The following is a 23,326-nucleotide window of genomic DNA, read 5'->3' as shown; positions in this document are numbered from 1 at the left end:
ATGCTTTGTCTGCAACCATATTTTCCCATCTAATGTGATGCTGGTATTACAAGTGTGATGGGAATCCATCAGGACCTTTTAGATGTTGTGGTGCTTTTTTCTGTAGGACAGTTAATGCAAGTATTTGTCGTCTGAGGTCAGCTGAGTATTTGTGCTGTAGGAGATGCTGAGAGGTGCACACAGGTTTGAGTTGTCTGATCTACTCACTGTATGTGCTGGGTATTTGAGTTAGTAGTGGAGAATGAATGCTTTGTGTAGACGTCCAAAGACAATGTTGGGTTCTTTAGAACTGAGTCAGATTAACAGTCTTGTTTTAAAATTTGCAATGGCTTTGTCTATTGGAGAGTAAGCTAGAAAGCTAAATTAAAAAAAAAATACTGAGAGAGAAATAAATGTGCTTTTGTAATTGAGAAGGCTGGAAGAAAGTTGTTGTCATAAGACACAGAAAAGATGAGAGATCTACTGATTTAACTAACAAAAAGATGTCTAAATTTAATTTTTGTAAGCACAATTAGCCAGCATAGAGTAGGAGCCATTAGAGTATTCTCCATTCTTTTGTTTTGATCAAAAGCCTAGAAAATACTTGAGTGCTTTAATTCACTTTAAGTGGGTGTTTTGTTTCTTGGCTAATGAGGGGAGAGGTTTTTTTAAGGTGCTTTGCAATACCTAAATCTATCTCAGAATGCCTAAAGTCCACTTGGAGGACTTGGAATGATAAGTAACAGTCTATAAGTGTATTTGAAACATACATAAAAATTATGCTATGTATTAATGGTTTTGTCATGCTTTAATACATCAGGTGAAATTACTTTGGTGTCTTGTGAACATTAATTATGAAGTTCTTTGGTCTTAGTTGCTTGCTTAAGCTCAGTGTGCTAACTTTAGGGGGCGTGTATCTGGGTGTATGTGTATATATGTATATGTTTAATAATGAGTTGGTTCTGTGGTCTGGTCATTTCAGATATTTTTGCCTGATAGGAAAATTGATGCAAAGCTTGATTACTACAGTAGGAAATTTATATGCAGCTTACAGTGGTAAGAAATATGTAGCTGCTTGAAGTATTCTTGCATTCATTATTCCTTGGCTCAAAAAAAAAAATCTTCAGAGGTCAAAAATAGACGTATTGAGTGTTTAAATGAAATGCAACTTCATCCTTACTTATTAGAGCTAGAGTTATGCACTATAATAAACTCATTTATCTAAAAGTGAAGAAAGGACATCAAATCAAGCTTTTGACTGATTAGTCTAAAATTAAATTTTTTTCTTTCCTTACTTAAATTCCAGAAAGTCCATACATCTAAATTAAGAACACTTTATGCTTTTGTGAATATTCAGACCAAATACACAATAACTTCTGTTTTTTAGTTCATAGTCCTAGACTGGTTAAAAATACTTAGGGTTCTTTAATTACTGATAAAACAATCTTGAGACTTGTTTTGTGTTAAGTTTAGTGGATATAGTCCTCATAAAGGAGCTGAAACTGTTGGATGAGAAAGAACAGTCTGAAATGGAGGCTGAAATTCCAGAATGTCTTCAATTGGTTTGGTTGTTGGCAGGGAGCCTGTGTTTCACTTCATACAGTAGAGTTAGCAAAGGCTGACAACAGTAATGTCTGACCATTTTATCTCCCCACCCATCTGCTTTTGGATTTTCCCACCTACAAATCTTCAAAAAGTAGATGAAAACAGAGGACCTTAAGCAGTTGTTTTTAAAAGCCAGTTTTTCTAATTGGTAAATTTAGTAGTGTGTTACTGTTAATGTGGGAGTTTGTGTAATAACGTCTGTAGGTTTCCTTCATTGCTGCAAAAAATGCACATTATCCAGAAGCTCTCCTTCAGTAGGAGGAAAAAAAAAAACTGACGAGATGCTTTGGTTATGATTGTTCAACTTCATCATGTTAGCTTGCCAAAGGCAGCCCCTTTAGATGAGAGGGCTGCTTCAGAGAGTTCTCTCTCAGTGAAATAGAAGTGTTGTGTGCAATGGTTTGTATGGAATAGCTTAGGTTTCCTATGATGCAGAGCAATTGAAAGGGAGGATGTTATGCTCTTCTAACAGGAAGGATGAGCTCCAAGGGGCTAGTCAATTTGGAAGGTGAAATTGGTTATGTTTCTGCTTTGTTCTGTTATCCTGTGGAGTTACTGAAATTTTCTTCCTCTCTTCCCAAAATGTTGACTAGCAATAGAGTGGAACACTTGCTTTGCTCATTATCTATGTACTTCTGACCTTCTCTGGTTGTGCATGTTACTTTTAGGACTTGAAATTCCAAATGTCACTGTAAATTATTTCTGTTCATAAACTTGTTCTGTCACAATCTGATGCTTCCATCCTGTGGTTTAATGCTGTAGTTTTCTGTCCTGATGTTAGCAGTCACTGACATAGGAAGAAGCAGTTCTGTACGGATGCTGTCTCTGTGCCAGTTGCATGATAGCCTGGGTTCAGGAACTAAACCTGACTGAAATTGAAACTCAGGTAGTCATTAAAAAAGATTAATTTGAATTGTTTTTCAAGTCCAGTTTATACTCATCAGTTGGAAAGCTGGTGTCCCTGTACGAGGGAGGGGTTTTCTTAAAGCAGTTAATCTTGCCTGTCAGAGGAGAGTGTGAATCCTACTTTGGTGACAGTACAGGTGTAAAAACGTCTGTGAAAGTCTACCCTGAAAGGAAGTGTTAGAAGTTTGGAGGGGATGGAATTGTAACAAGTTTTGTGTTCTTGAATAGTTTTGTTTTCTATGTGCTTGGTTTTGTGCAGGTTAAAAGGATAACAGACGTGCCTTTTACTCTTGAAATAGTGTTTTGGAAATTGCTTGTAATGCTTGTGTTCTGTCATCATTTAAGTATTTTTCAGGCATTTTGTTTCACTAGATAGTTTTACAGCTTTGATTTAAATGCGAACAGGTAACTTATTACAAAGCTTGAATTTGGTAAAAGCTGATTCATGTTTCCGGTTTTGAACCATTCTTCATTTGGAATTTTATCTAGTTAAAACCTTTGTTTTGTTCTTCACTGGGTTCTGTTGAGAGTGTCCCATTTAGGGTCTTAACTGTCCAGCCTTGTATGAGGGGAAGAGGGTATTTTGTGTGTAAGTTGCTCTGTGCATTTCTGTCATAGCAGTGCTCTACCACAGCGATAGACCTGACCTTCAGGTCGCTTACATTTCCTCTCTGATTCAAGAAATGTTGCCTTACTCCAGTGATGAAGTGGATGTGTAGGCAGTTCAGATTAGTAAGGGCATTACTACTGCCTCTGCTATGTGAGCATTTCACTTGAAACATTTAGTTCCAGTAGTAATGCTTGGTGACTTGGTTTACTCTTTCAGTAAGTAAAAAGCTCTTTGCTATTATTGGCTTTATCAGTTTAACCTCTGTTTAAAAGATTCAATGGCAATATTTTACAAAGACAAACCTAATTTGTCAGAATCTCCTTAACTTCCTCTAAGTAGAACAATAAGAAATTTCATAATGATAGATTTATGTTTGAAGAGACTGAAGATGTCACCCTCAAATTATGAAATTAGATTAAGAAAATAAAAGCATCATATGTTTCCTTAGTGTTAGCATATTCAATCTCTCGTTTTAGATAGGTGGTTAATTGCCTTTCTTTTTTCAGTAGCTATTCGATTTAACAGGTAAATGTATCCATATTGTTCAGACTCTGTGACTAAGCATACCATATGATCAAGTGCATTAATCCATTCAAAGGGTAGTGTTGAGTTCCAGTCCTTGGCTTTCTCTTCTTTGGTATACGAAGGTGTAAAAAAAGAGAATAATTGCTCACTTTATACCAAAGAATAAGAGAGGAATGTTTGTTTATGAGGGAAAAATGGAGCAGTGAAGACTTGGAGTCTAAGTTTTTGGAGTGGCATGGGGATTTTCTTGCAGAAATAACTGTGACATAATGCTGGTGTTTTGGAATAGGCATCTTAAAATACTATGCAGTTAAGTGCAAAGAATAATAGTCAATAACAGTCCGTGGAAAGAATGCAGTGGACACCACTGGCAAAATGTAGTTAGGATATGCTTGAGTTCAATAATGCTCTACCAGTCAGTAGAATGGCACTAGGAAGTGATGTACAGTAAATTCTTGTTTTTGAAGACCCAGCTGGAATTTACTTAAACTAAATGTCCTGTTTGAGTAAAGTTAATTAACTTTCACTTGTGAACTTGTGGATATGGAAAGATACTAGATATCATGAGTATAGCCTTAAACTAGTCCATGCACTGCAGTTTCCCTCATAAAGATACACATAGTTGGTACTGTGAATACTAGATTCTGTGAAAGAATGCTATTAAACTGAATTCTATTTGTTTACTTCTCCGTGCTTATATTACCTTTGCAAATCTAAAAGTTTGTCATGGTTCAATACTACTGCTGATATCTAGCTGTCTTTCAAATATTAGAATATTAATGACGCAGTTCTTACAGAGAAACAGTAGAATATTTGCAATGTCTGTGTGCATACCTGTAGTAGGTATTCCTTTTCAATTTTACTCTGTGGTATTAACAGTAAAACTGGAAGCAGAGATGGTCACTTGACCTTCCTCTTAACTGAAGATGCATGTGTTTCATGGCATTAGAACAAAACCTTGGGGAATTTCCTCTGCTTTTGTAGTTACTGCTCTTAGATGGGGGGAGTACCTGAACAGCCCTGTCTGATGCAGCTTGTAAACTAGGATGTTTCTGAACTCATATCATCCATGGTGAGAGATACACACCTTTCACCATTCTGGTATTGACAGCCCCTGCTTCCCTTAGATGCAGGAAAGTCAAGTTGTTTTCTATTGTGTATGTAAAAGGTAGAATCATTTGAGATTACCTTTGCTTTCTGTTAGCCACCTATCATCCTTTTATGATCTTCCTTGTGTTCTTCTTTACTGTGAATTGGATTTCTATCTGTTCTTCCTTGTGTGCAAGTTCTTGCATGTGTGATGAAATTAAGTGGAAGCTGCGAGGTGAGGAGAGGAAAAAAAACTTTGGATGAATATGAAGAGAAGTAGGAAGGACAGTGAAAGGAAGGGGTGACCAGGAAGAGTAAGTAGAGGTTGTACTTGCTGATTTGTAGCTACTAATTAAGCCGTGTATGTTTTTGCATTGTATTGCAGATGAAGCTTTGTACTTCTCTTTCGGTGATACTAACACCATCTTTTTTGGCTGGTTCTTCTGCACTTGGTTGTTTATCTATCCCCTCTCAATGAACAGTAATGTGCTGATGAACTGTATGTCAGTCTTTTTGGTTGTTGCCTACTGATAAAATTGTACAAGATTTTGATCTTCCTTCTGTAGTCACAAGGCCATATGTTTCTTCCTGTTACATGTTTTCTTTTATTCATGTTTCTCAATATGTCACAGCAAATAACATGAGCATGCTCCTGCTTCTTGTGCAGGATCACAAGGCCGCCTTGTGCCAGGTGGAGAATCTCCCAAACGACCCTACTCTTGACTCGGTCTGGAGTTGCATGCAGGTGATTGGTGTTAGGTTAGTCTGTGATGGCAGAACTAGGGGGCATTGCTGTGAGGTTCAGCTGAGGATCTGGCAGGTGTCAGTCTCACCTGGATCAATAATGGCTGCTGATTTGTTCAGGGAGACCTTGAGAAATTTGGTTTTAGCGTCTTAGGTGTTGCTTGAATGTCTGGCTTTGAGTCAGTTTGGTGTGCTTGCTTGTCAGCCTGGCCTGAGCTTCTCTGGTCTTTGCCTCTCCTGTAACCTGGAATGGGAAGATATTACCTCTGTAAGGAGCAGCTAGGCTGAGCTGGGCACGAGGTGTTCTGCTGCCACATCCCTCGGCTCAGTGGGGTGGAGGGGGAGGGGAGCCCTGTGTTTCTGCCATGGAGAGCGCCCTGTTAGAGGGGACTCATCTTGCACCCCTCTAACAGTGCCAGTGGCTGATGTTTCAGAAAACATCAGACATCCTTATACTGAATCAACTTGATGAGTAATTTGAAAAAGTCAGAAGCTTCACACAGAGTCTGTGTTCAGCTTTATTGCAAATATAAATGTTGATTGGCTTGGTGAAACCTCATCTGAGTTTCATTACAAAGTTGTTTTGGGTGACGTAGCGGAAATGTCCTTTTTAAGTCTGGGTTTGAGTTTCTTACCTGTAGTCAGGACAGAGCTGGCTCACAAGGGCACAGTTAATCTGAACCCTTTGTTATCAGTGTGTCAAGTCTCCAGTTGTCTGAGTTGGGTGTCTTGATTTCTCCCTGTAACACCAAGTTGTGAAAATGTGCCTTCAGCCTTTAATTCTGAATTGTTTGGTTTGTTCTTTTGTTTTTTTAAGGCTGATAGCAACAGAAGTTACAGAAGTCAAATGAGGCTGGTGATAGTGATAGCCAGCATAGTCTGTGCTTTGGTGTACACTCAGATGTCAACTGACTTTGGGAGCTGTGATTGTTAATGAACTTGAAAGCTTTGCTCAGAAATTTATGGTTTTGGGGATGTCCTTGCTTTCAAAACTCTCTGGAGTTTTGAGATCCCCTCAAAGGGATCAGGCTATCTTAGTGGAAAACATAGCTTGTTTTCTTAAGGGACTAATTCTCACTGTCAGGCCTTCACTAAGCCTTGAAAACCTGTTTGTCAATTTGAGGCAGCAGTGACAATGGGGAATATTTTTGAAAGTGTGTTTGCTGACTCCTTATGCTTTTGTTCTCCCTTTGCCTTCTGTTTAACTTGCATGTAAGATCTTATTAGTTGTTCTGAGGGAGAGGAAGGAAGTATTTGGGTCTTACCTGTCCTGGTTTTGGCAGCAGCTGTTTCATTGGTTACCATAGGTGTGTATTCATGTCGAGACATGGCAGTGGGAAGGAAGGCTTTTAGTTCTGCTTGATCATTACATAGTTTGTTTTGATGCCATGTGTAGAGATTCTTTTCATTGCTCTCTAATGAATTACTGCTGTGTGATTACGGTTATTGCTTATGTGTGGAGGAGGGGGGCTGTCCTCAAGCGAATTCACTTGTGCATATCAGATGTCTAAAGTGGCAGGTTCTTTAGTGAATTTTGTATTCCTTTACCTGTACCTTGAGTTTGATCCTGCCTTATTTTGTAAATGTAAACTGAAGGCTATTATAATGGATTGGAGGTTGTTACAGCCTGAAAAAGGGACGTGTGACTTAATTGCAGGTAATCTCTTAGCATGTTGATTACTTCTAGTGCAGGTTGAAGAAGCTTGGTGAGCAAAAACAAGGTGTTTTTGCTAGGGGATGATGCTTTGAGAATAAATGTAGAAGTGATTAAAAATAAGCCTACCATAGGAATTATGTTCTTCTTTGAGTTCAGGAAAATACTTTGAACCAAAGAGCATCAAGGAGACTGGACATTGTCTAGTCAAATGCTAATGTGAGCTGAAACAACAGAGCTTTTTAAAGTATTTTTGTGCCTTTGTTTTTGAGTTATGGCTCCTTGAGGATCCTGCCTGAGTGATGGTGAGAACTTGGTAATCTTAACAAAAATCTCCAGTTTTTCTGGTCCTCTATGTCTAGTTCTTTTGGTCTTAGAAGGCCACATTTCCCGTGGAAAATAAATGGGAATGCAAGGAGTGGAAAAAAAACCTCAAGAGGACACACAACTTTATTCTCAAGATTGCTCCTTGTTCTTTAGGTTCTGGGCGTTCCAAGACAACAAACAGCATATTCTGGTGTACTAACACTGTTGAATATGCCTATAGCTTGTATGAAACATGAATCTATTTCCCCTGTGGGTGAATGGTTCAGTAGATTTGTTTGTTGACTTTCCACCTGTCTTCTCCTTTGACCTCTAGTACTGCAAATGAGTTGGTGTGACTGTGAGGTGTTACCTATCACTGGTATAGTCTTAAATTGAAAATGTTTGTGTACTGATAATGCAGACATGCATTGTTGTGCCTGTCTGGAGAGGAACTGAGAGTGCAAGCAGTTGGCTAGGATGTTTTTGGGATAAACTCTGCTGATATGAGTGAAGATGGTATTTGTCTGCATTTGGAGTCTGTACAAGTGCAGGGAGGAGAAACTCAAGTCTAGGAAAATTATGTAGTCCGTGGTACAAATTTGTGATTCAGAAGGGTAAAATGAGAAATCTGTAGAACCAAATATTTTGTGAAGAAATAATCAGGCCACTTCTGTCCAGTGAGATCTCTAAGATTGTTAAGTTGGCTTTGTGTTTACAGGAACTGTCTGGGTGAGGAGTTAATGTTGTGTGATGAGTAAATCTGTGAACCTGAAGGATCAGGGGAAGCATGTGGATCAGTATTGCATTGCAGCCAGCTGGTGGCTGTGATCACTCTTGCTTCTCTGAAGTATAAATTTGCCTTTTATATTGTGGACTTTAACTATCTTACTTGAACACCTTACCATTTTAATTCCTAGATTGGAATGATGAGCAATCCCAGCCCTTATGGCCAGCCCTATAGTCAAAATACTGGGCAGCAGATTGGAGCCAGTGGACTTGGCCCTCAGATGCAGAATAAAGCTGGACTGCAGAATAGCTTACCACAGTTTCCCATGGACAAGAAACCAGTTCCTGGGGCAGGAATGCCTAACGTGGTAAGTGGAATGAAAGGTGTATTCAGAAAACGTTGTGATAAGGAGGAGCAATATGCTCTGGTCTTTCAACATTCTAAGTTTTTTGCAGCTGTCATACTCAGTGTGCATATGTGCTCAGAATCCACACAGAATGCACTAGTGTCAACCCCTAAGACTGATATGAGTTGGCTTTGTATGTTGATGAACTGCATCTCCATTCTTTGGCCTTCAAACGCTGTTAACAGGGAAAATGAAATGGAACTCCTTAACTGAAATGAGCTTTGTAACCTGTTTTGACACCTCTGCTCTCCTGTCCCATCCTTTCTTTTGTTGTTGCTGTATTGGGCCCCTTCTCCTCAGAGTATCTCTGTCTGGAGAATTGTTTTCCTGCTTGTACTCATTGATGCTTTTGGGAAAGAGAAGTGTCCCTTCTCAAGCAGGTATTACCTATGATAGGGCTTAGAAACCCCAGCTGTGTGTTTGTTCTTGTGAACTACACAAACACTCGTGACAGTCCTGATGTTGGAGGTGATTCCCTGGCAACTGTAGTAGCCTTGGTGCCTTTCCCTTTTACCTCCACTCTTATTGCAGCAGGGCTTAAGAAAAGGGAATAAAAATGGTGGGAAAAGTGGATGACACAAGCTTGAAAAATGTCAGTGCCTCACCACATGCCTTAATGTTAGATTCCCTGGCTTGAGCTTAACACTGATGCCTCAGTTTCAAAGCTTAAATTGGTTAGGGGTATGACATACAACATGTCTTACAGGGTTATTTTTTCCTATATTTTTTTTTTAAATTTAGGAAACAAATTCATATTTCTGAATATAGCTTGTGTTTCTCCCTGCTTCAAATTTCACTCCCACACACCCCCTGGGAGGGTCCATCTATTGATCTTACTAACTGTTGCTGAAAAACCATTTCCAGTGAACTTTAGTACCTTTAAATTAAAAAGAGCTCCATCCTGTGAGTTTTGTTTAATGTTTTTTTTAAATTGAGCATGAAACACTGGAAGATGAGCAAACCTGTTGGTTGTATGAATCAATAGAAAAGCAGCCAAAACTTGTTCAGAACCCCAGCTGTCAAGTTTGTGTTCAGTGCAGAGTACATAAGTCTTTTGAACCGGTACCTAGCTGAACACAGGAACTTAAAGTTGTTGCTATCTCAGTTGTTATTTAGAACACCAGGCTGCAGACAAGACAGTTATGGTGATATTGGAACATGCACAGACCCTGAGGGCCTGACTAATTGGTGAAGTCGCCTTTTAAAATGAAAGATTTATACTAGTAGTCAAGAGCTGCAGGAGAACTGGGGTTTAGAAATACAGGTAGCTGGGGTTTAAGCATCTGGAGATCTCCAGAAACATCCTGTAGAACCTCTGGGAAAAGTCAGTTAGAAACTGGAGTCTGTTGAACTGAAGTAATGCAAGCACCATAGAGTACCTAAACCTCTCTTATTTGAGTATTCCTCTAATGTCATCTGAAAGGAATACAAAGAGTTCTGAACAAATAAGCAGAAGCAGAGAAGACAAATTAAATATTGCCATATCTGACATTAGTTCTGTGCTGTTTATTATCCTTAAACTGTACTTCATCTCTAGCAGAGACCAGGAGACACTTATTTCTGAATGCCTATGTGCAAATTTGCTGATGGAAAAAGGTTAAAAACTTCCCAGAACTTCTTTCATTCTCCTTTTTTAGGAGCAGTCAACTTGAGATACCTTATACTGAAAGGGAAAACCCTATTCATTCTAAAATGAGCTTTCTTCCGTTAATGCAAGAATTGTGGATGCGACTTTTTAGCCTCCAAAATTAGGAGATTTGAGATTTAAATGCTATTAATATTTTCTGGTTGGTCTAGCACTGCAAATTAACCTGTGAGCATGTGCAAAGGTCTGCTGGCCATTGATAAGGCAAGAGCTAGGACTAATAGAGTGATATGGGGAGGAAATTGTGGCTGGCAAGAGAATTGCCAGGACTGTTGCTAAGGGACATTTTTAATGAGTCCTCCAGAACTACACATAGGTGGGCTGCTTCCTTAATCAGAGAATGTAGTAGTACCTATTTCTCTTACTCGACTTTTTCTTGTGTTGCTGTTTACTTGCTAAATGTATTATTTTCAAAAATATATTTCTTTCTGGGAATTTCTTTTTCACCTTCTTCAGGGCCAGCAGCAGACTCCCCAGGTGCAGCAAGCTGGGATGGGGCCCGCAGCTTCTCAAGGGATGGGGTCTGGAGCACCGACAGCAGATCCAGAAAAGCGCAAACTCATTCAGCAGCAACTCGTTCTCCTCTTACATGCTCACAAGTGTCAGCGTCGAGAGCAGGCCAACGGGGAGGTGCGACAGTGCAACCTCCCGCATTGCCGAACCATGAAGAATGTCTTAAACCACATGACACACTGTCAGGCTGGCAAATCTTGCCAAGGTAAATGGGGGAGTGGTTACATAGATGAGGTCAACGTTTGAGGGAGGAGAAAGAGATGGATCAGTGGGTGACTTGGGAAATAAGTTAAAGAAATTGTCATGTTTGCTTAAGACAGGGAATTGTAAGCGACTTCTGAGCCTCTGTAAAGTTTAGGCAAGTTAGAGGGGACAAGATACAGCAAAGAGATGAGTAAAAATCTTGTGCCTAACTTTGTAACTCACTGTAAAATCTTTTGGATTCTGCCTTTTTTTAAAGGTAGGCACAAACTAGGGATCTGCAAATAGGAGTCTACATGTCTCCCTTAAACTAAAGAGATGAATCTCAAGCAATGCCAGACCATGAATTTGACTGCTACTGGCACTTGTAGCCTCTTTGTCCTACTAAAATGTAATCTCCCTTTTTGATAGCCTTGGCTCATCTGAATTGTGCCAGTTGTTGGCATCTCAGTTGCTTGGCACAGTCTGCCTGATACCTGAGTAGATGGGAGGTATCCTTCAAGCCATGGAGACATAGGCTTGGTTATATCAAATGGGGTTTTTGAGTACACTTAGGTTGAGCCAATAGTGCTAGAAGAAATTTGGCTGCATTTTCAGGGCTAGTTAGTGCTGAACTATTTCAAATAATACGTCTATATCAAATGTGTTGATATAGATGTGTGCCCTGAGAGAAAATGCCACTCTCTACTCAGTTTGTGATGACCATGTGGAGATGCTGGCAGCAGTTTGTAAATGCTTTTTGTTCCTTCTCTTTTTCAGTGGCACATTGCGCATCTTCCCGACAAATCATCTCACATTGGAAGAATTGTACAAGACATGATTGTCCTGTATGTTTGCCTCTCAAAAATGCTGGGGACAAAAGAAATCAGCAATGTGAGTCTACTGGGGAGTTCTCTGTGTTAAATAAACCATAAAATGAATGTTGAGAGTTAAACTTTCTTGCACCCACGTGGTAGTGGTGATGCTCTCAGACCTGCGAACATGTTAATGTGCTTTTTTCTTTTGTTTTAACCTCAGAGTATTTTTCTAACTCTGATTGCTAGTGTTTATAAAAGCTTTCTAACTTTATTTTTTTTTATTAAGAGAGTGGTAAGGGTGACCAAATCATAGCTCTCTCAACCAAATGATTGGCTTTTCATTACTGCTTCTTCCAGCTGGATGTTTCTGGAGACAGATGTGCACACATATGCACATTGTGTCATTTCAGCCCTGATACTTGGTTCTGGTTCATTCTTTGTTTGCATCAGGTGTCACTTTCCCTTTTCCTTTGTGTCCCTTTGGTCTCCCTGACAAAATGTTTGGCAAGATTTTTGTCATTGTGTTACCTGTATGGGTTTCTTTTCCTCCCTACTTCGAGAGCCTACTTACTGTAGGCCCTTCTCATGACTAATGTGAGCTATTTCTTTAAGAAAACTAAAAAAAAAAAAAAAAAAACTGAAAAGGGCAAAAAAGGCGTTGCAGTGGCTGGTGGAAAGTTGTATGTACACATCTGCCTTTAGCCTCTGTGACACTGTGTGCCTCTGTTTTCAGTTTGAAGCAAGCAGACGTGTCCTAAATACTTAAGAGTGGGATTTTCTGTGAGCAGCCCAAAGGAGATAACATGTTGGATTGTCTGGTTGGGTCCAAACTTGTCTCTCTGTTTCGTGATAGGTTTTTAAGATCTGTTCCTTGCATGCTTCCAGGGTGCGATGTTTCAGTTCTGAGCAGCCAGTGCACTCTTTGTCTGTCCCTGTCCTAGTGGGCCTCTCTGGCCGCCCTCTGCTCTCCTCCCTAACTCCGTGTGTCTCTCGCAGCGCTGCTGGGCGGAGCTGCGGTAGGACTTGCCAATACCGGCTCTGTGGGCGTGGGGCAGCAGACAACGCCCAGCATCAACACTACCAGTCAGATAGACCCCAGCTCCATCGAGAGAGCCTACGCAGCCCTCGGACTGACCTATCAAGGGAACCAGATGCAGACACAGCCCCAGGCTCAAGTGAAGAATCAGCAACAGGGACAGTCACCCCAGGGTCTGCGCCCTATGAATCCTATGAGTAAGTTTATCTGTTAGCCTTAAAATGCAAACTACAGGCAACTTCCCCATGCTACATCTAATGCAAATTTTCTCAACCTACTCGCTTAATACTGCTGGTTAATTTGCAAAAGGTAGGGCTTTGTGATATTTTAGACTTGAAATAGCAAGTTACTCAGTGGAACAGGAGCGTTAGAGGGCCCAGGTACATTCTCCTGGAAAACAAGTTCTCTGGAAAAACTAGTTTCTTTGGAAAAATAATAATTTTCCAAGCCTTGTTTTTTTGTTAGCTTTATAATTGTACTGTAATGCGAATTTCAGGCTATTGGGGAGTTTTCAATTGGATATGCAGGCATTGGAATGCCAGCATTCAGGTATACTTCCCTGTCACTCAGAGCATTTTACATTTGTATCTCAGATATGTAAAGTTTGTTTAAAAAGTGAAAAATAGTAAATAACTGACATCCTCCAAAGATCCTGTCATGTGATCTCACATAGCTCTAAATTGTCTAGGTGGCTTATAGCAATATCACAGGACTAGATAAGAATTTCAATTCGAAGTGCAATTAATTGGAATCTGGCTATCAATGGTGTCAGATGAAGTCACCTTTAACCACCAAATCTAAGTTTGATAGTTTGAGATTACATCACAGGAATTTTTCTCACTCTTAGCTGTTTGCTTAAGTTGCATAAGTAGATGTGGCTTTTTTAGTGGAAAAGAGGAATAAAGAGATGGCAGTGGTTTATCAAAAGCTTGTATGGGATTGCAGTGATCATGCCTATGTGTCCCAACACAAGTTTGTGTGCAGAGTAAGAGATCGGTGCAGAAACACAAACTCCAGCCTGCAACCAACTTCTACCTTGCTCTGCAAAGGGAATGCTGCTCCTGAGTTACTCAGGAAAAGGCTGCTGGGTAGAGTAGTCTTGTTAATGACACGACTGGCCCTCACAGATGGTATGTTGTTTGCTAAAACTTTATCTTGCAGTATGTAAAAACAGAGGAAAGGGCAAGGCTCCTGAGAGCTTAGTATTAAAACAATTAGATTAAAATAATATGATTTCTATTGTGACTTAGAGTTTTTTCTGAAGCCAAATGATTCCTATTTTTACATGTATGTCATTACTTACAGACAGTGTTTTGCCTGTGCATTCCTTGCAGAACAGTGGGTATTCTTTGTACAATTGCTAAGAAAATCCAATGAAATGGGGTTGAAAAAGCTCTTGGAGTGTGAAGACCTGCAGTTTAATGTAGAAAGGACAAGCACGGCGAGTGTAGACTTCTGACTGTTGCTTCCTTATTAGGAGTGAGTGGCTAAGGAGGGAATTAGAAGAGTTGAGATGAGGAGTTACCAGCTCATGGCCCACAGGACAACAGGGCTAGTTTAGGAGAAACAGCAGGATTTGATGAGGACTGCTATGTGAAAAAATGCAGTCCTAAGTAGCTCAAACAAATGGTAGGTTTTGACAGTTGAGACTTAAGGTAAAGGTTGACTCTTGTCTTGCATGCCAGTGTGCTTTCAGATGACAAAGTTGATTTGGGAAGAAGACAAAGACTAAAGGAAGGGAGATTTTGAACAGATTTATAAAAAATCTGTTAAATACTTGGTTGTGATATTAGGGGTATGTATTAGGCTCGATAGACTTTATTTCAGTCAGTTTCTCCTGTATGCAGTGTGTAATTTTGCTTGAAATACAGATTTATAGGATTCAAATATCCTAAATACATGTGAAGCTTGTTAATGGCTTTCATGCTACTCTCAGCTTCACAAAACGATCTGTATGGAAGCTCCAGACAAAAATCTGCTGCATTTTTCTTTACTAATAAAGAGGTAACTGCAGTGTGTGAAGGAAACAGGTGATTCTTATGGTCATTAAGATGTGGTATGACTCAGAAAATCAGATTTTGTTATACATAAATTAGAGGTGTTTCCTGCAAAGGATTGTCAGATTTTCTTTCTTATAAGCATTGGAGTTAGTTCTAGGATAATTAAGTATGGAGTGGGTGAGAAGGGACCTTGTCTGAGGTAGGTGGTAGCTGATGTTTTAAGTTTTTGAAACCTCTGTGAATGTATATCCTAAGATTCTGAATTAAACAAACCAGCTACTTCTAAACAAAAAAGCAGAAGTGGTTGAAATCTTTCATTACAGAGTCACAGGAAAGGACTGTGGAACATATTTGCAGCAAATTGAAATCACTTGTTTGCTGATAAGTTCAGGAAGATGTGCAGAGTAATTATGGGGTTGATGCTTCACTTGAGGGTCACCACTGTTGTGCCTCAGACTTTTTCTAAGTTTGTAAAAGAAGGAGGGTAAAGAGAGCAATGGGTAATTAAATTCCCTTCACAAAAGTCCAAGTACTTGAAAGTCTGAACCCTTGTTATTGCTGAACAATTAGTGATTTTGTATGGTAAATGGGCTCTTCATTTTTTCTGTATTCTTCTGTTTTCTAGATGCAAATCCAATGGGAGTGAATGGAGGAGTAGGGGTTCAACCCCCTAATCTGCTGCCTGACTCAATGTTACATTCAACCATGAATTCTCAAAAGTAAGTTGAATCCTTTGTACCCCAGTGATGTTGTTTTGATCTCGTGGCATTTCTTGCATAAACAGTGGAGTAAATGCCATTGATGGCTATCTCTCAGTTTGGTTTTTGTAGCTTTTGTTGCAGTTTTCCAAGTCCTTGGGTAGAACAGCATGTACTCTTTCATGGTGGTGTTTGGTGTGTGTGCAGCTATTTCTGCAGTTTGTCCATTGATTAGGGAATGGCTGAGCTAGCACTTTGTCCTAACATTATCCTAAAAGAGGCTGTGACTCTACAATGATTAAGCTGGGGCTAGACTTTTGCACTCAATTCTTGCTCTGTTTTTGAAGCCCCATGATGAGTGAAAGCGCCAATGTTGCCAGTTTGGGAGCCATGCCAACAGCTCAACCATCCAATACTGGAATTCGAAAGCAGTGGCATGAAGACATTACTCAGGATCTCCGAAACCACCTTGTTCATAAATTGTGAGTAGCTAATATCAAAACAATCTCCTGTTAGGTGAGGTGCTGCCCCAGAAGTGTATTGGAGGCAGAGGGGTTGCAGAAGGAAGCCTGACTTGCAAAACTAGAGGGCCTAGGAGTGAATTTTGTCAGGATGCATGAGAAGGGAAAGCAGAAGCTGGAAAGATGGAGCTGCATCTGCTGGTGTGGGGCTGTTGTACTGGAAGTTTCTCACTCCATACTCAAGCCACCTGCAAGGGCTCAAGCCATCTAGAACATCTTCTGCCCCTGGAAGAAGTAGCAGTAGATGCAGTCTGTCAGGGGATTTGCTTGCTGCTTTTGGTTCAAACTACTGGGGTTAATGCTAGTCTGGGAACATTCTAATCATTTACATGCATTTCTTTAATATTTTTTTTTCTTCCTGCTCAGAGTCCAAGCCATATTTCCTACTCCTGACCCTGCAGCACTGAAGGATCGGCGTATGGAGAATCTGGTGGCGTATGCTCGGAAAGTGGAAGGGGATATGTATGAATCAGCAAACAGCAGGGTGAGATGCCATCCCCTGTAGTCTAGTTCTGCATATTTCTACCTTGATCCTGTAGTGATTGGGGAGGAAGAGGAATGAAAACACAGATGAGACTCCCAAGCTGAGGGAACAAGTGTTTAGGGGCTGCTGGATGGTGTCTAGGAACCAGCCAGTTGAAGGCTGCTGCCTGGGTGTGCCAGGAATTGAGATGTGCTGTGCCTGAGATGTTTCACAGTCCCCTAAAGGCAGTGTTGATGCTCTTCACTGTGATTGTCCCAGAGGAGTGTTGGACACAAGAAGAGAAATATCTGATGTTGGTCTAATAGTTGAGAGCAGTGCTCTTAGCAGTGCCCCTTTCCCCGCTCTTATCTGTCTGACAGTCCCTGCAAAGGGGAAGACTGCCTCCCACCCCAAGCCAAAATGTGTATAAAGCCACTCTGCAAGTTTGAATCCCTGGGACCAGTTGCCTTTTAATGTGTGTCTCATTTCCTTTCTCGGTTTTTATTCCTCCCCAACAGGCAGAGTACTATCACTTGCTAGCAGAGAAGATCTACAAGATTCAGAAGGAGTTGGAGGAGAAAAGAAGAACCAGGCTGCAGAAGCAAAATATGATCCCAAATGCTCCAGGCATGCCACAAGCTCCCATGAATCAAGGACCCAATATGGGACAGCCACAGCCGGGAATGTCTGCAAGTAAGAATCTTTGGGTTAGTGATTACCTGGTGCAGGAAATCCTGTACTGTCATTTCAGTAGCCTGGTGACCATTTAGCTGTTCACAGGTACCCGACTTGTTTGTGAGCTACTGTTTGTTGTTGTACCTTAATAACATGCTTTGAATTAGTCCCCAGTTTCTGATAGCTGACTCTAAGAGGACATTTCTCTCAATGAGATGTACTTCTATTTTCAAGGAAGTTCTTGAGTTTACCTCACACTTTGAGGGCTCTTTAATAATGCTTAGTTACTGTATGTATGTATTTACTTTGTTTATACATGTGTAATTCTCACTAAAATGTTTGGTAGATAAATCCTGGTGGTGTTCTGAGTAACACTATCTTATTTCAATGTCTCTTTTTGCAGATGGTCCTCTTCCTGACCCAACCCTGATACGTGCCAATGTGCCAAACCAGATGATGAATCGCATGCAGGCACAGCCAGGTGAATATTTGAAGAAAATTTGCTACTGTGATTTTTAAAGGAATCTTGGATTTGGATAGCTCTTACTGAAGCATCAGAGACTTTGTATCATGTGCAGTTTTAACATTCAAGAAAAGAGCTATCTGTATTACATAATTCTTACATAACGATATAATAAATATAAAATAATATCTCTAGTAGCATTTCATCTTGTGACTTTGAGCTGCACATTTGCTGCTTGCTTTGTTAAATAAAGACCTTGATGCTTTTGGAATTTCTGATCATGTGTGCATAGGATGGGGGGGATCAGTCAAACATGGTGAGCCCAGGCAGCTCAGGTGAGGATATGTTGGTGGCAGAGGGAATGTGGTGAGAATTATTGCTCAGAAAAAAAGGGCAGAACCTTTTTTACATGTTCAAGATGTGATATAGCTAACATGCAAAGTACATGAAGTTAAGATGCAGTTTGATATTCAATAAGTGAATTTCTAATAGGTAATTAAGATAATGCAACTTCCTGTGGAAAGTTGATCTTCAACAGCAGGTGTGACAAACAGTATTTGTCACATGTTACAGAGATCTCAAACTTAATGAGTTTTAATAACAGTGGAAACAGATGTCTTGAGGAGGGAAAAGCTGGTTTGTGTTCTGAAAGAGTAGGTAACTTGAACACTGTATTTAAAATTCTTCCATGTAACTAGTTAATAGAAGGCAAAATTTGATTGAAAGCTGGTTGCTGGAAAGCAAAATTAGAAAGAAACATAATTTCTTCTCCAAATGTTGAATGGTGCCTAAAGGAGATTTCAGGCCGTTGTTTACATGTGTTTTTTTGGCACAAACTCACAGGAATGAATCAGTTTGGCCAGATGAACATGCAGCTGTCACCGATGGGACCCCGACAAACCCCTCCTCTTCAGCACCCTGGACAGCTAAGTCAGGCTGGGGCCATGAACCAGGTCAGTGTGCCTTCCCTCCAGAGTTGAGTTCGCAGGTTTGCTTCTCTTGTCTGTGGTTTCCTTAAAATCAATAAATAAAAGAAATTTGAAAATAAATCAAGCATCACTTCTTCATTCTCTTGGCCCTTTGATTTCTGTCTTTTGCTTCTCCTATAACATTTGCCTGATATATCTTTAGATCTTTGTGGTGAGAATAGCCTAAAAAATTAAGTTGAAGTGGCTTTTTGTTGCATACTTAAAACAAGGAACCAAAATGAATCTTAAGTCACGGTCCCAATCTGAAATCAATATCCTTTTACTTATCTTTTAAGAGAAATCATCATAAATTCTGTATTTTGAGAGGAGCTATGAGCATGCTTTTCACATTGTATCCTACAGATAAGTGGCAAGCATCAATTTCTGCAACAAGATAAATGTTTTTGGGGTTTGGTTTTTTTCATAAAATGTTATGAAGGTGTATGTGCGTTGTGTGAAATTAGTTGCTCTCTTTTCCACCAGATGGGATTTCCTTCACGTATGCAGCAACCAGGAGTTGGCCAGCCTTCTGGTCAGAATCAATTTCTACAACAGAATCAGTTCCCTGCTTCTTCCCCAGGAATGAACACAGCGAGCATGCCTATGACTCAGCCTGGCAATCAGACACCAGTATCTCAAGTAAGTTTCTGATTTCTTGAAGTGGTTTCAGTGACCTTTGTCATATACTGTTTATGATTATTCAGTTTGTAGTAATGGAGAGCAACTCGTTTCCTTGAGAGACTTTTGGAATTATAGTCAACCAAATTGATTTATTGAGACTTTTAATTTTCCTGGTGTAGCACTGGGAATGGCAAGAGTGAAATATTGTTGACTTGTTCTCAGACTTAAATTTAAGCAATTTAAGAGGAATTGTTTTAGGTTTGTTTGTGTGGAGCAAAGAAGAAATTGTGACTCAGCATGCAGTAATTAAGATTCTCTTGCTGAACAGTGAAGCAGCAGAGCCTGAGAAATTAAGAGATGGCAGAATAAGTCATAAAAAGGCATGTCTATCCAGGCCTATGTGTTGCTGGCTTTGGGGAATTAGGAGGGTTATCACTACTGAAGATCTGAACTTACAGTCTAGCAGTTTCCTTTCTGTCCTCTCCCTCTCCCTTTTCAGCAAGAACCTTTCAGGCCAGGAAGAAGTAGGGAACGTCAGTTTGCTTCTCATTGATGCTTCTTCCTAGTTTGCAGGCAAGATTATTGTGGAGTTACAGTTTTTTATCTTGACCAATACGACTTTTTTTTTTGTAATTTTATAATGGTAGCATTACAGCTGTACATATTTGTGATGATAAATTCAGTTTCTCATCTTGGGGGTGGAGGCATGGGAACACTAAGTGTATTTGAATGCAGTTCTTCACTGTGGTGCATTGTCCCATATTCAGGATGTACAAATCTGCAATTTTAGAAAGAAATGTTTTGCAAACTGAGAGTGTAGGTGTGCTATTCTTTATGTATATCAACAAGTAGAAGTGATTCTATTGAAATTTCTCTAAGAGAGATGGATAAATTATAAAACAGCCTTATGTTTGTGTAGAACAAAATAAATCAAGTAGACCATTTCTGCTTTTGAAAGAGTTTTTAAAAGTGAAGGAGATGGTTTGTCATGTGTTTTAAAGTACGCTGTGGGAAAGCAGACATTTGAGAGTAATTTCTCTTGCTTTTCTATTTCAAGTCGTTGCAAATGTGTACCTGTTTTCCCACAGGCACAAATGACCAGCGCTTCCTGTCCTGTGAACTCTCCTGCAATGGCTCCAGGTTCTCAAGGGAGCCATATTCACTGCCCACCTCTGCCACAGCCTCCCATGCACCAAAATTCTCCTTCTCCGGTACCTAGCCGAACCCCAACACCTCACCACACGCCCCCAGGCTTGGGATCACAGCAACAGCAGGCAGCAGCAGCTGCTGCCACCACTGCCCCCACACCTGCTCCTCAGGCAATGCCGGCTGGACCACAGTCCCAAACTATGCACCCCCCTCAAAGGCAGACTCCAACGCCTCCACAGACACAGCTGCCTCCACAAGTCCAGCCTCCAGTTCCAGTTACCCCTTCTGCAGAGCAGCAGCAGCAGCCCTTGTCACAGCAGAGCACGACTGCCTCTGTTCCCACACCAACAGCACCGCTGCAACCTCAGCACCCCACAACACCTGTAAGGAAATGCTTTAATTGTCCTTTCCCTGCAAATGTTTGTGTGTAAGGTTTAATTTTCAGTTGTGTGCTCCAGGCATGTTTAGTATTAAAATAGGGGTTTTTTTTTGTATTTGGGGAGTAAACTTTTTCCATCAAGACAAGTCTGTAGATCATCTGCTGTTTCCAAAGAGGAAGTATTTTACAGTATTCTTGTATATGTTTTGAAATTCCCTGTGAAACATGGATGAGGCTTTTGGTTACCTATACATACATATAAGCATAATGCTTATACAATAGGGGAAACAATGTCATTTTCTGTAGACAAAGCCTTCTAGTGCATGCCTCTGATATGTATTTTCCAATAGCTGAGGTTGTGGGACATTGTATTCTTCAGGGAAGGCAAATAGAAGGACTAGAATGCTTTCAAATTCAGTGGAAATGTAACATAGGTAAAACATAGAAAAGAAAAACAGGTTCATTAGAAGCCCGTTTGTAATGCGTTTTGTTCCCTCAGCTTTCACAGCCAGCTGTGAGCATTGATGGGCAAGTATCCAACCCTCCATCCACCAGCAGCACAGAGGTGAACTCTCAGCAAACTGTTCCAGAACAGCAGCAGCCACCCTTGCAGGAAGTGAAAATGGAGATTAAAGCAGAAGAAGGGGAACCAGAACAAACAGAGATGCAAATGGAGGAGAAATCTGAGGTGAGATTATTGACCAGACGTTGGGTAGAATACCATCATAGTACTGCTGGATGCTTTTGGTCATTCCTTCCAGAATTCAGTGAGCTGTAGGTGCTACCTGCTGCTGCTGTAGTTTTGATTGTTGTCTTCTGTCTTACTCCTAAAGAAGGGTCTGTGTTTTTGAAATTGTGGTAGAAGTCAGTGGCCACAGGAAGGACCATTATAATGTGGTTGCTATGAAGCTTTGCTTTGGTAAATGCCAGTGTGTGAATGTGCTTATGTCAGTCCTACAGCTGTTAAAATAGCAGATACTAGGATGAGGGGAAATGGCTTCAGGTTGTGCCAAGGGAGGTTTGGTTTGGATATTAGGAAAAGTTTCTTCACTGAGAGGGTTATCAAGCATTGGAACAGACTGCCCAGGGAAGTGGTTGAGTCGTCATTCATGGAAGTCTTTAGATGATGTGTAGCTGTGACACTTTAGGATGTGGCATAATAGTGGACTGGGCAGTGTCACATTAATATTGGACTTAATCTTTAAGGTATTTTCCAAACTAAATGATTCTATATGTACACGATTTACTGGGCTTTGACAGCTTGTCACCAAGGACAGCCAGGAGTGTGGTTGCCAGTCGCATCATCCTGGCAGCTCTGCTGTATGAGAGGCTGTTAGAAGTGCCTGAAGAGGTACCCATGTGTCTACTTGCAGCTCAGAACTCGTTAGCAGCTCGTCATTGCTACTAGGCAGTGTTTAAAGACGCATTCTAACACATTTGCTCAAGTTTTAGGCGAGCTTTGACTACAAAGGAGATAGAAGAGTGGGTGGGCAGCATGACAGGTTTAAAGGACAGAAATGTGGATGGGTGGCCTCCCAGAAGATTTAAGTAACAGGCTCCAAACTGCTTTCCAGGCTAAAGTAGAACCAGTTGTGGAGGAATGTAAACCAGACCCAATGGAGCAAGAGGAGAAGAAACCTGAAATGAAGACTGAAGTACCAGAGGGGGAAGAAAGACCTACTACTCCAGCAACTCAGTCTTCTCCAGCAGCTGGGCAGTCTAAGAAAAAAAGTAAGCAGAAAGACTGTTTTGACTTAAATTCACTGCATCTCCCTAGAGAAATCTCTGCAGGGGAAAAAAAACCTGGGCTTTCCTTTTTGGTACTTAGTGGATTATGTGGTACTTATATGGATTGTTCTTTGTGGCTTTTGGACAAAAATATCTAATAATACATGTGCTTATAATTGGCTTTGGGCAAGTTCTTTAAGCCTTTAGAATTAGACACTAAGCCGGAGTAAAATTGTCAATACAATGGAGATTTGAAATACTCAGTTACAGAGTCTCTAGACATTTTTTTTTCTCGGGGCCACTGAGAGGGGATGTGTCTGGAATGTGAACCATCTCTACTCATCAATGTCATCTTATGATTGCCTTTTCAGATGATCATTTTAATATCCTCCTCGCAACTCACTGTTGCAGAGGATAAACAAGCCATGCTAAGTACCTTAAACCCATTGTCTGTCTTTTTCCACACATCACATTTTCTATCAGGTTTCTTCCTTCCAGCTGTTTCTATCTTTCTAATGTTGATTATTTTCCAAAGTTTTCAAGCCAGAAGAGTTGCGGCAGGCGCTTATGCCAACACTGGAGGCACTTTACCGTCAGGATCCAGAGTCTCTTCCATTTCGACAACCTGTGGATCCCCAGCTACTAGGAATTCCTGTGAGTGTCTTAGGAAGATAATTTCCTGGTTTTAATTCAAAACTACTGTATTTTCACGTACCTGTTTGAGAACAGCTTACCTCTGTCTTGTAAACGTTTTCGTATTGATGTGTTTGGGGAGGTTTAACTCAGACAGTGGAACATCCAAGGTCTGACTTAGGAATGTTTGGTTCTGTGTTCCTTTTACTAAATAAGCAGATACAGCATGCACTGGAATGATTCACCAACAGAACCCCACTGCTGTATGGCCTTTTTATGGCTGTT

General features: G+C 40.5%; 1 protein-coding gene across 1 annotated transcript in view; it reads left to right on the top strand.

The window, feature by feature from the left end:
- Nucleotides 1–23,326, top strand: part of EP300 (EP300 lysine acetyltransferase) — a 59,501-nt gene that overhangs the window by 14,770 nt on the left and 21,405 nt on the right. Inside the window, exons 3-17 of the mRNA XM_014882607.2 lie at nucleotides 8,336–8,512; nucleotides 10,653–10,914; nucleotides 11,670–11,783; nucleotides 12,704–12,940; nucleotides 15,369–15,462; nucleotides 15,789–15,923; nucleotides 16,329–16,446; nucleotides 16,944–17,118; nucleotides 17,504–17,581; nucleotides 18,407–18,516; nucleotides 19,015–19,170; nucleotides 20,241–20,684; nucleotides 21,180–21,368; nucleotides 22,255–22,411; nucleotides 22,944–23,062. Coding sequence (XP_014738093.2) covers nucleotides 8,336–8,512; nucleotides 10,653–10,914; nucleotides 11,670–11,783; nucleotides 12,704–12,940; nucleotides 15,369–15,462; nucleotides 15,789–15,923; nucleotides 16,329–16,446; nucleotides 16,944–17,118; nucleotides 17,504–17,581; nucleotides 18,407–18,516; nucleotides 19,015–19,170; nucleotides 20,241–20,684; nucleotides 21,180–21,368; nucleotides 22,255–22,411; nucleotides 22,944–23,062 — 2,565 coding nt within the window. The remainder of the gene's footprint in view (nucleotides 1–8,335; nucleotides 8,513–10,652; nucleotides 10,915–11,669; nucleotides 11,784–12,703; nucleotides 12,941–15,368; nucleotides 15,463–15,788; nucleotides 15,924–16,328; nucleotides 16,447–16,943; nucleotides 17,119–17,503; nucleotides 17,582–18,406; nucleotides 18,517–19,014; nucleotides 19,171–20,240; nucleotides 20,685–21,179; nucleotides 21,369–22,254; nucleotides 22,412–22,943; nucleotides 23,063–23,326) is intronic.

The sequence above is a fragment of the Sturnus vulgaris genome, chromosome 5 (assembly GCF_052056855.1).
Source record: "Sturnus vulgaris isolate bStuVul1 chromosome 5, bStuVul1.hap1, whole genome shotgun sequence".
NCBI classification, from domain to species: Eukaryota; Metazoa; Chordata; class Aves; order Passeriformes; family Sturnidae; genus Sturnus; species Sturnus vulgaris.
This window is presented reverse-complemented; position numbering and strand designations above follow the sequence as displayed.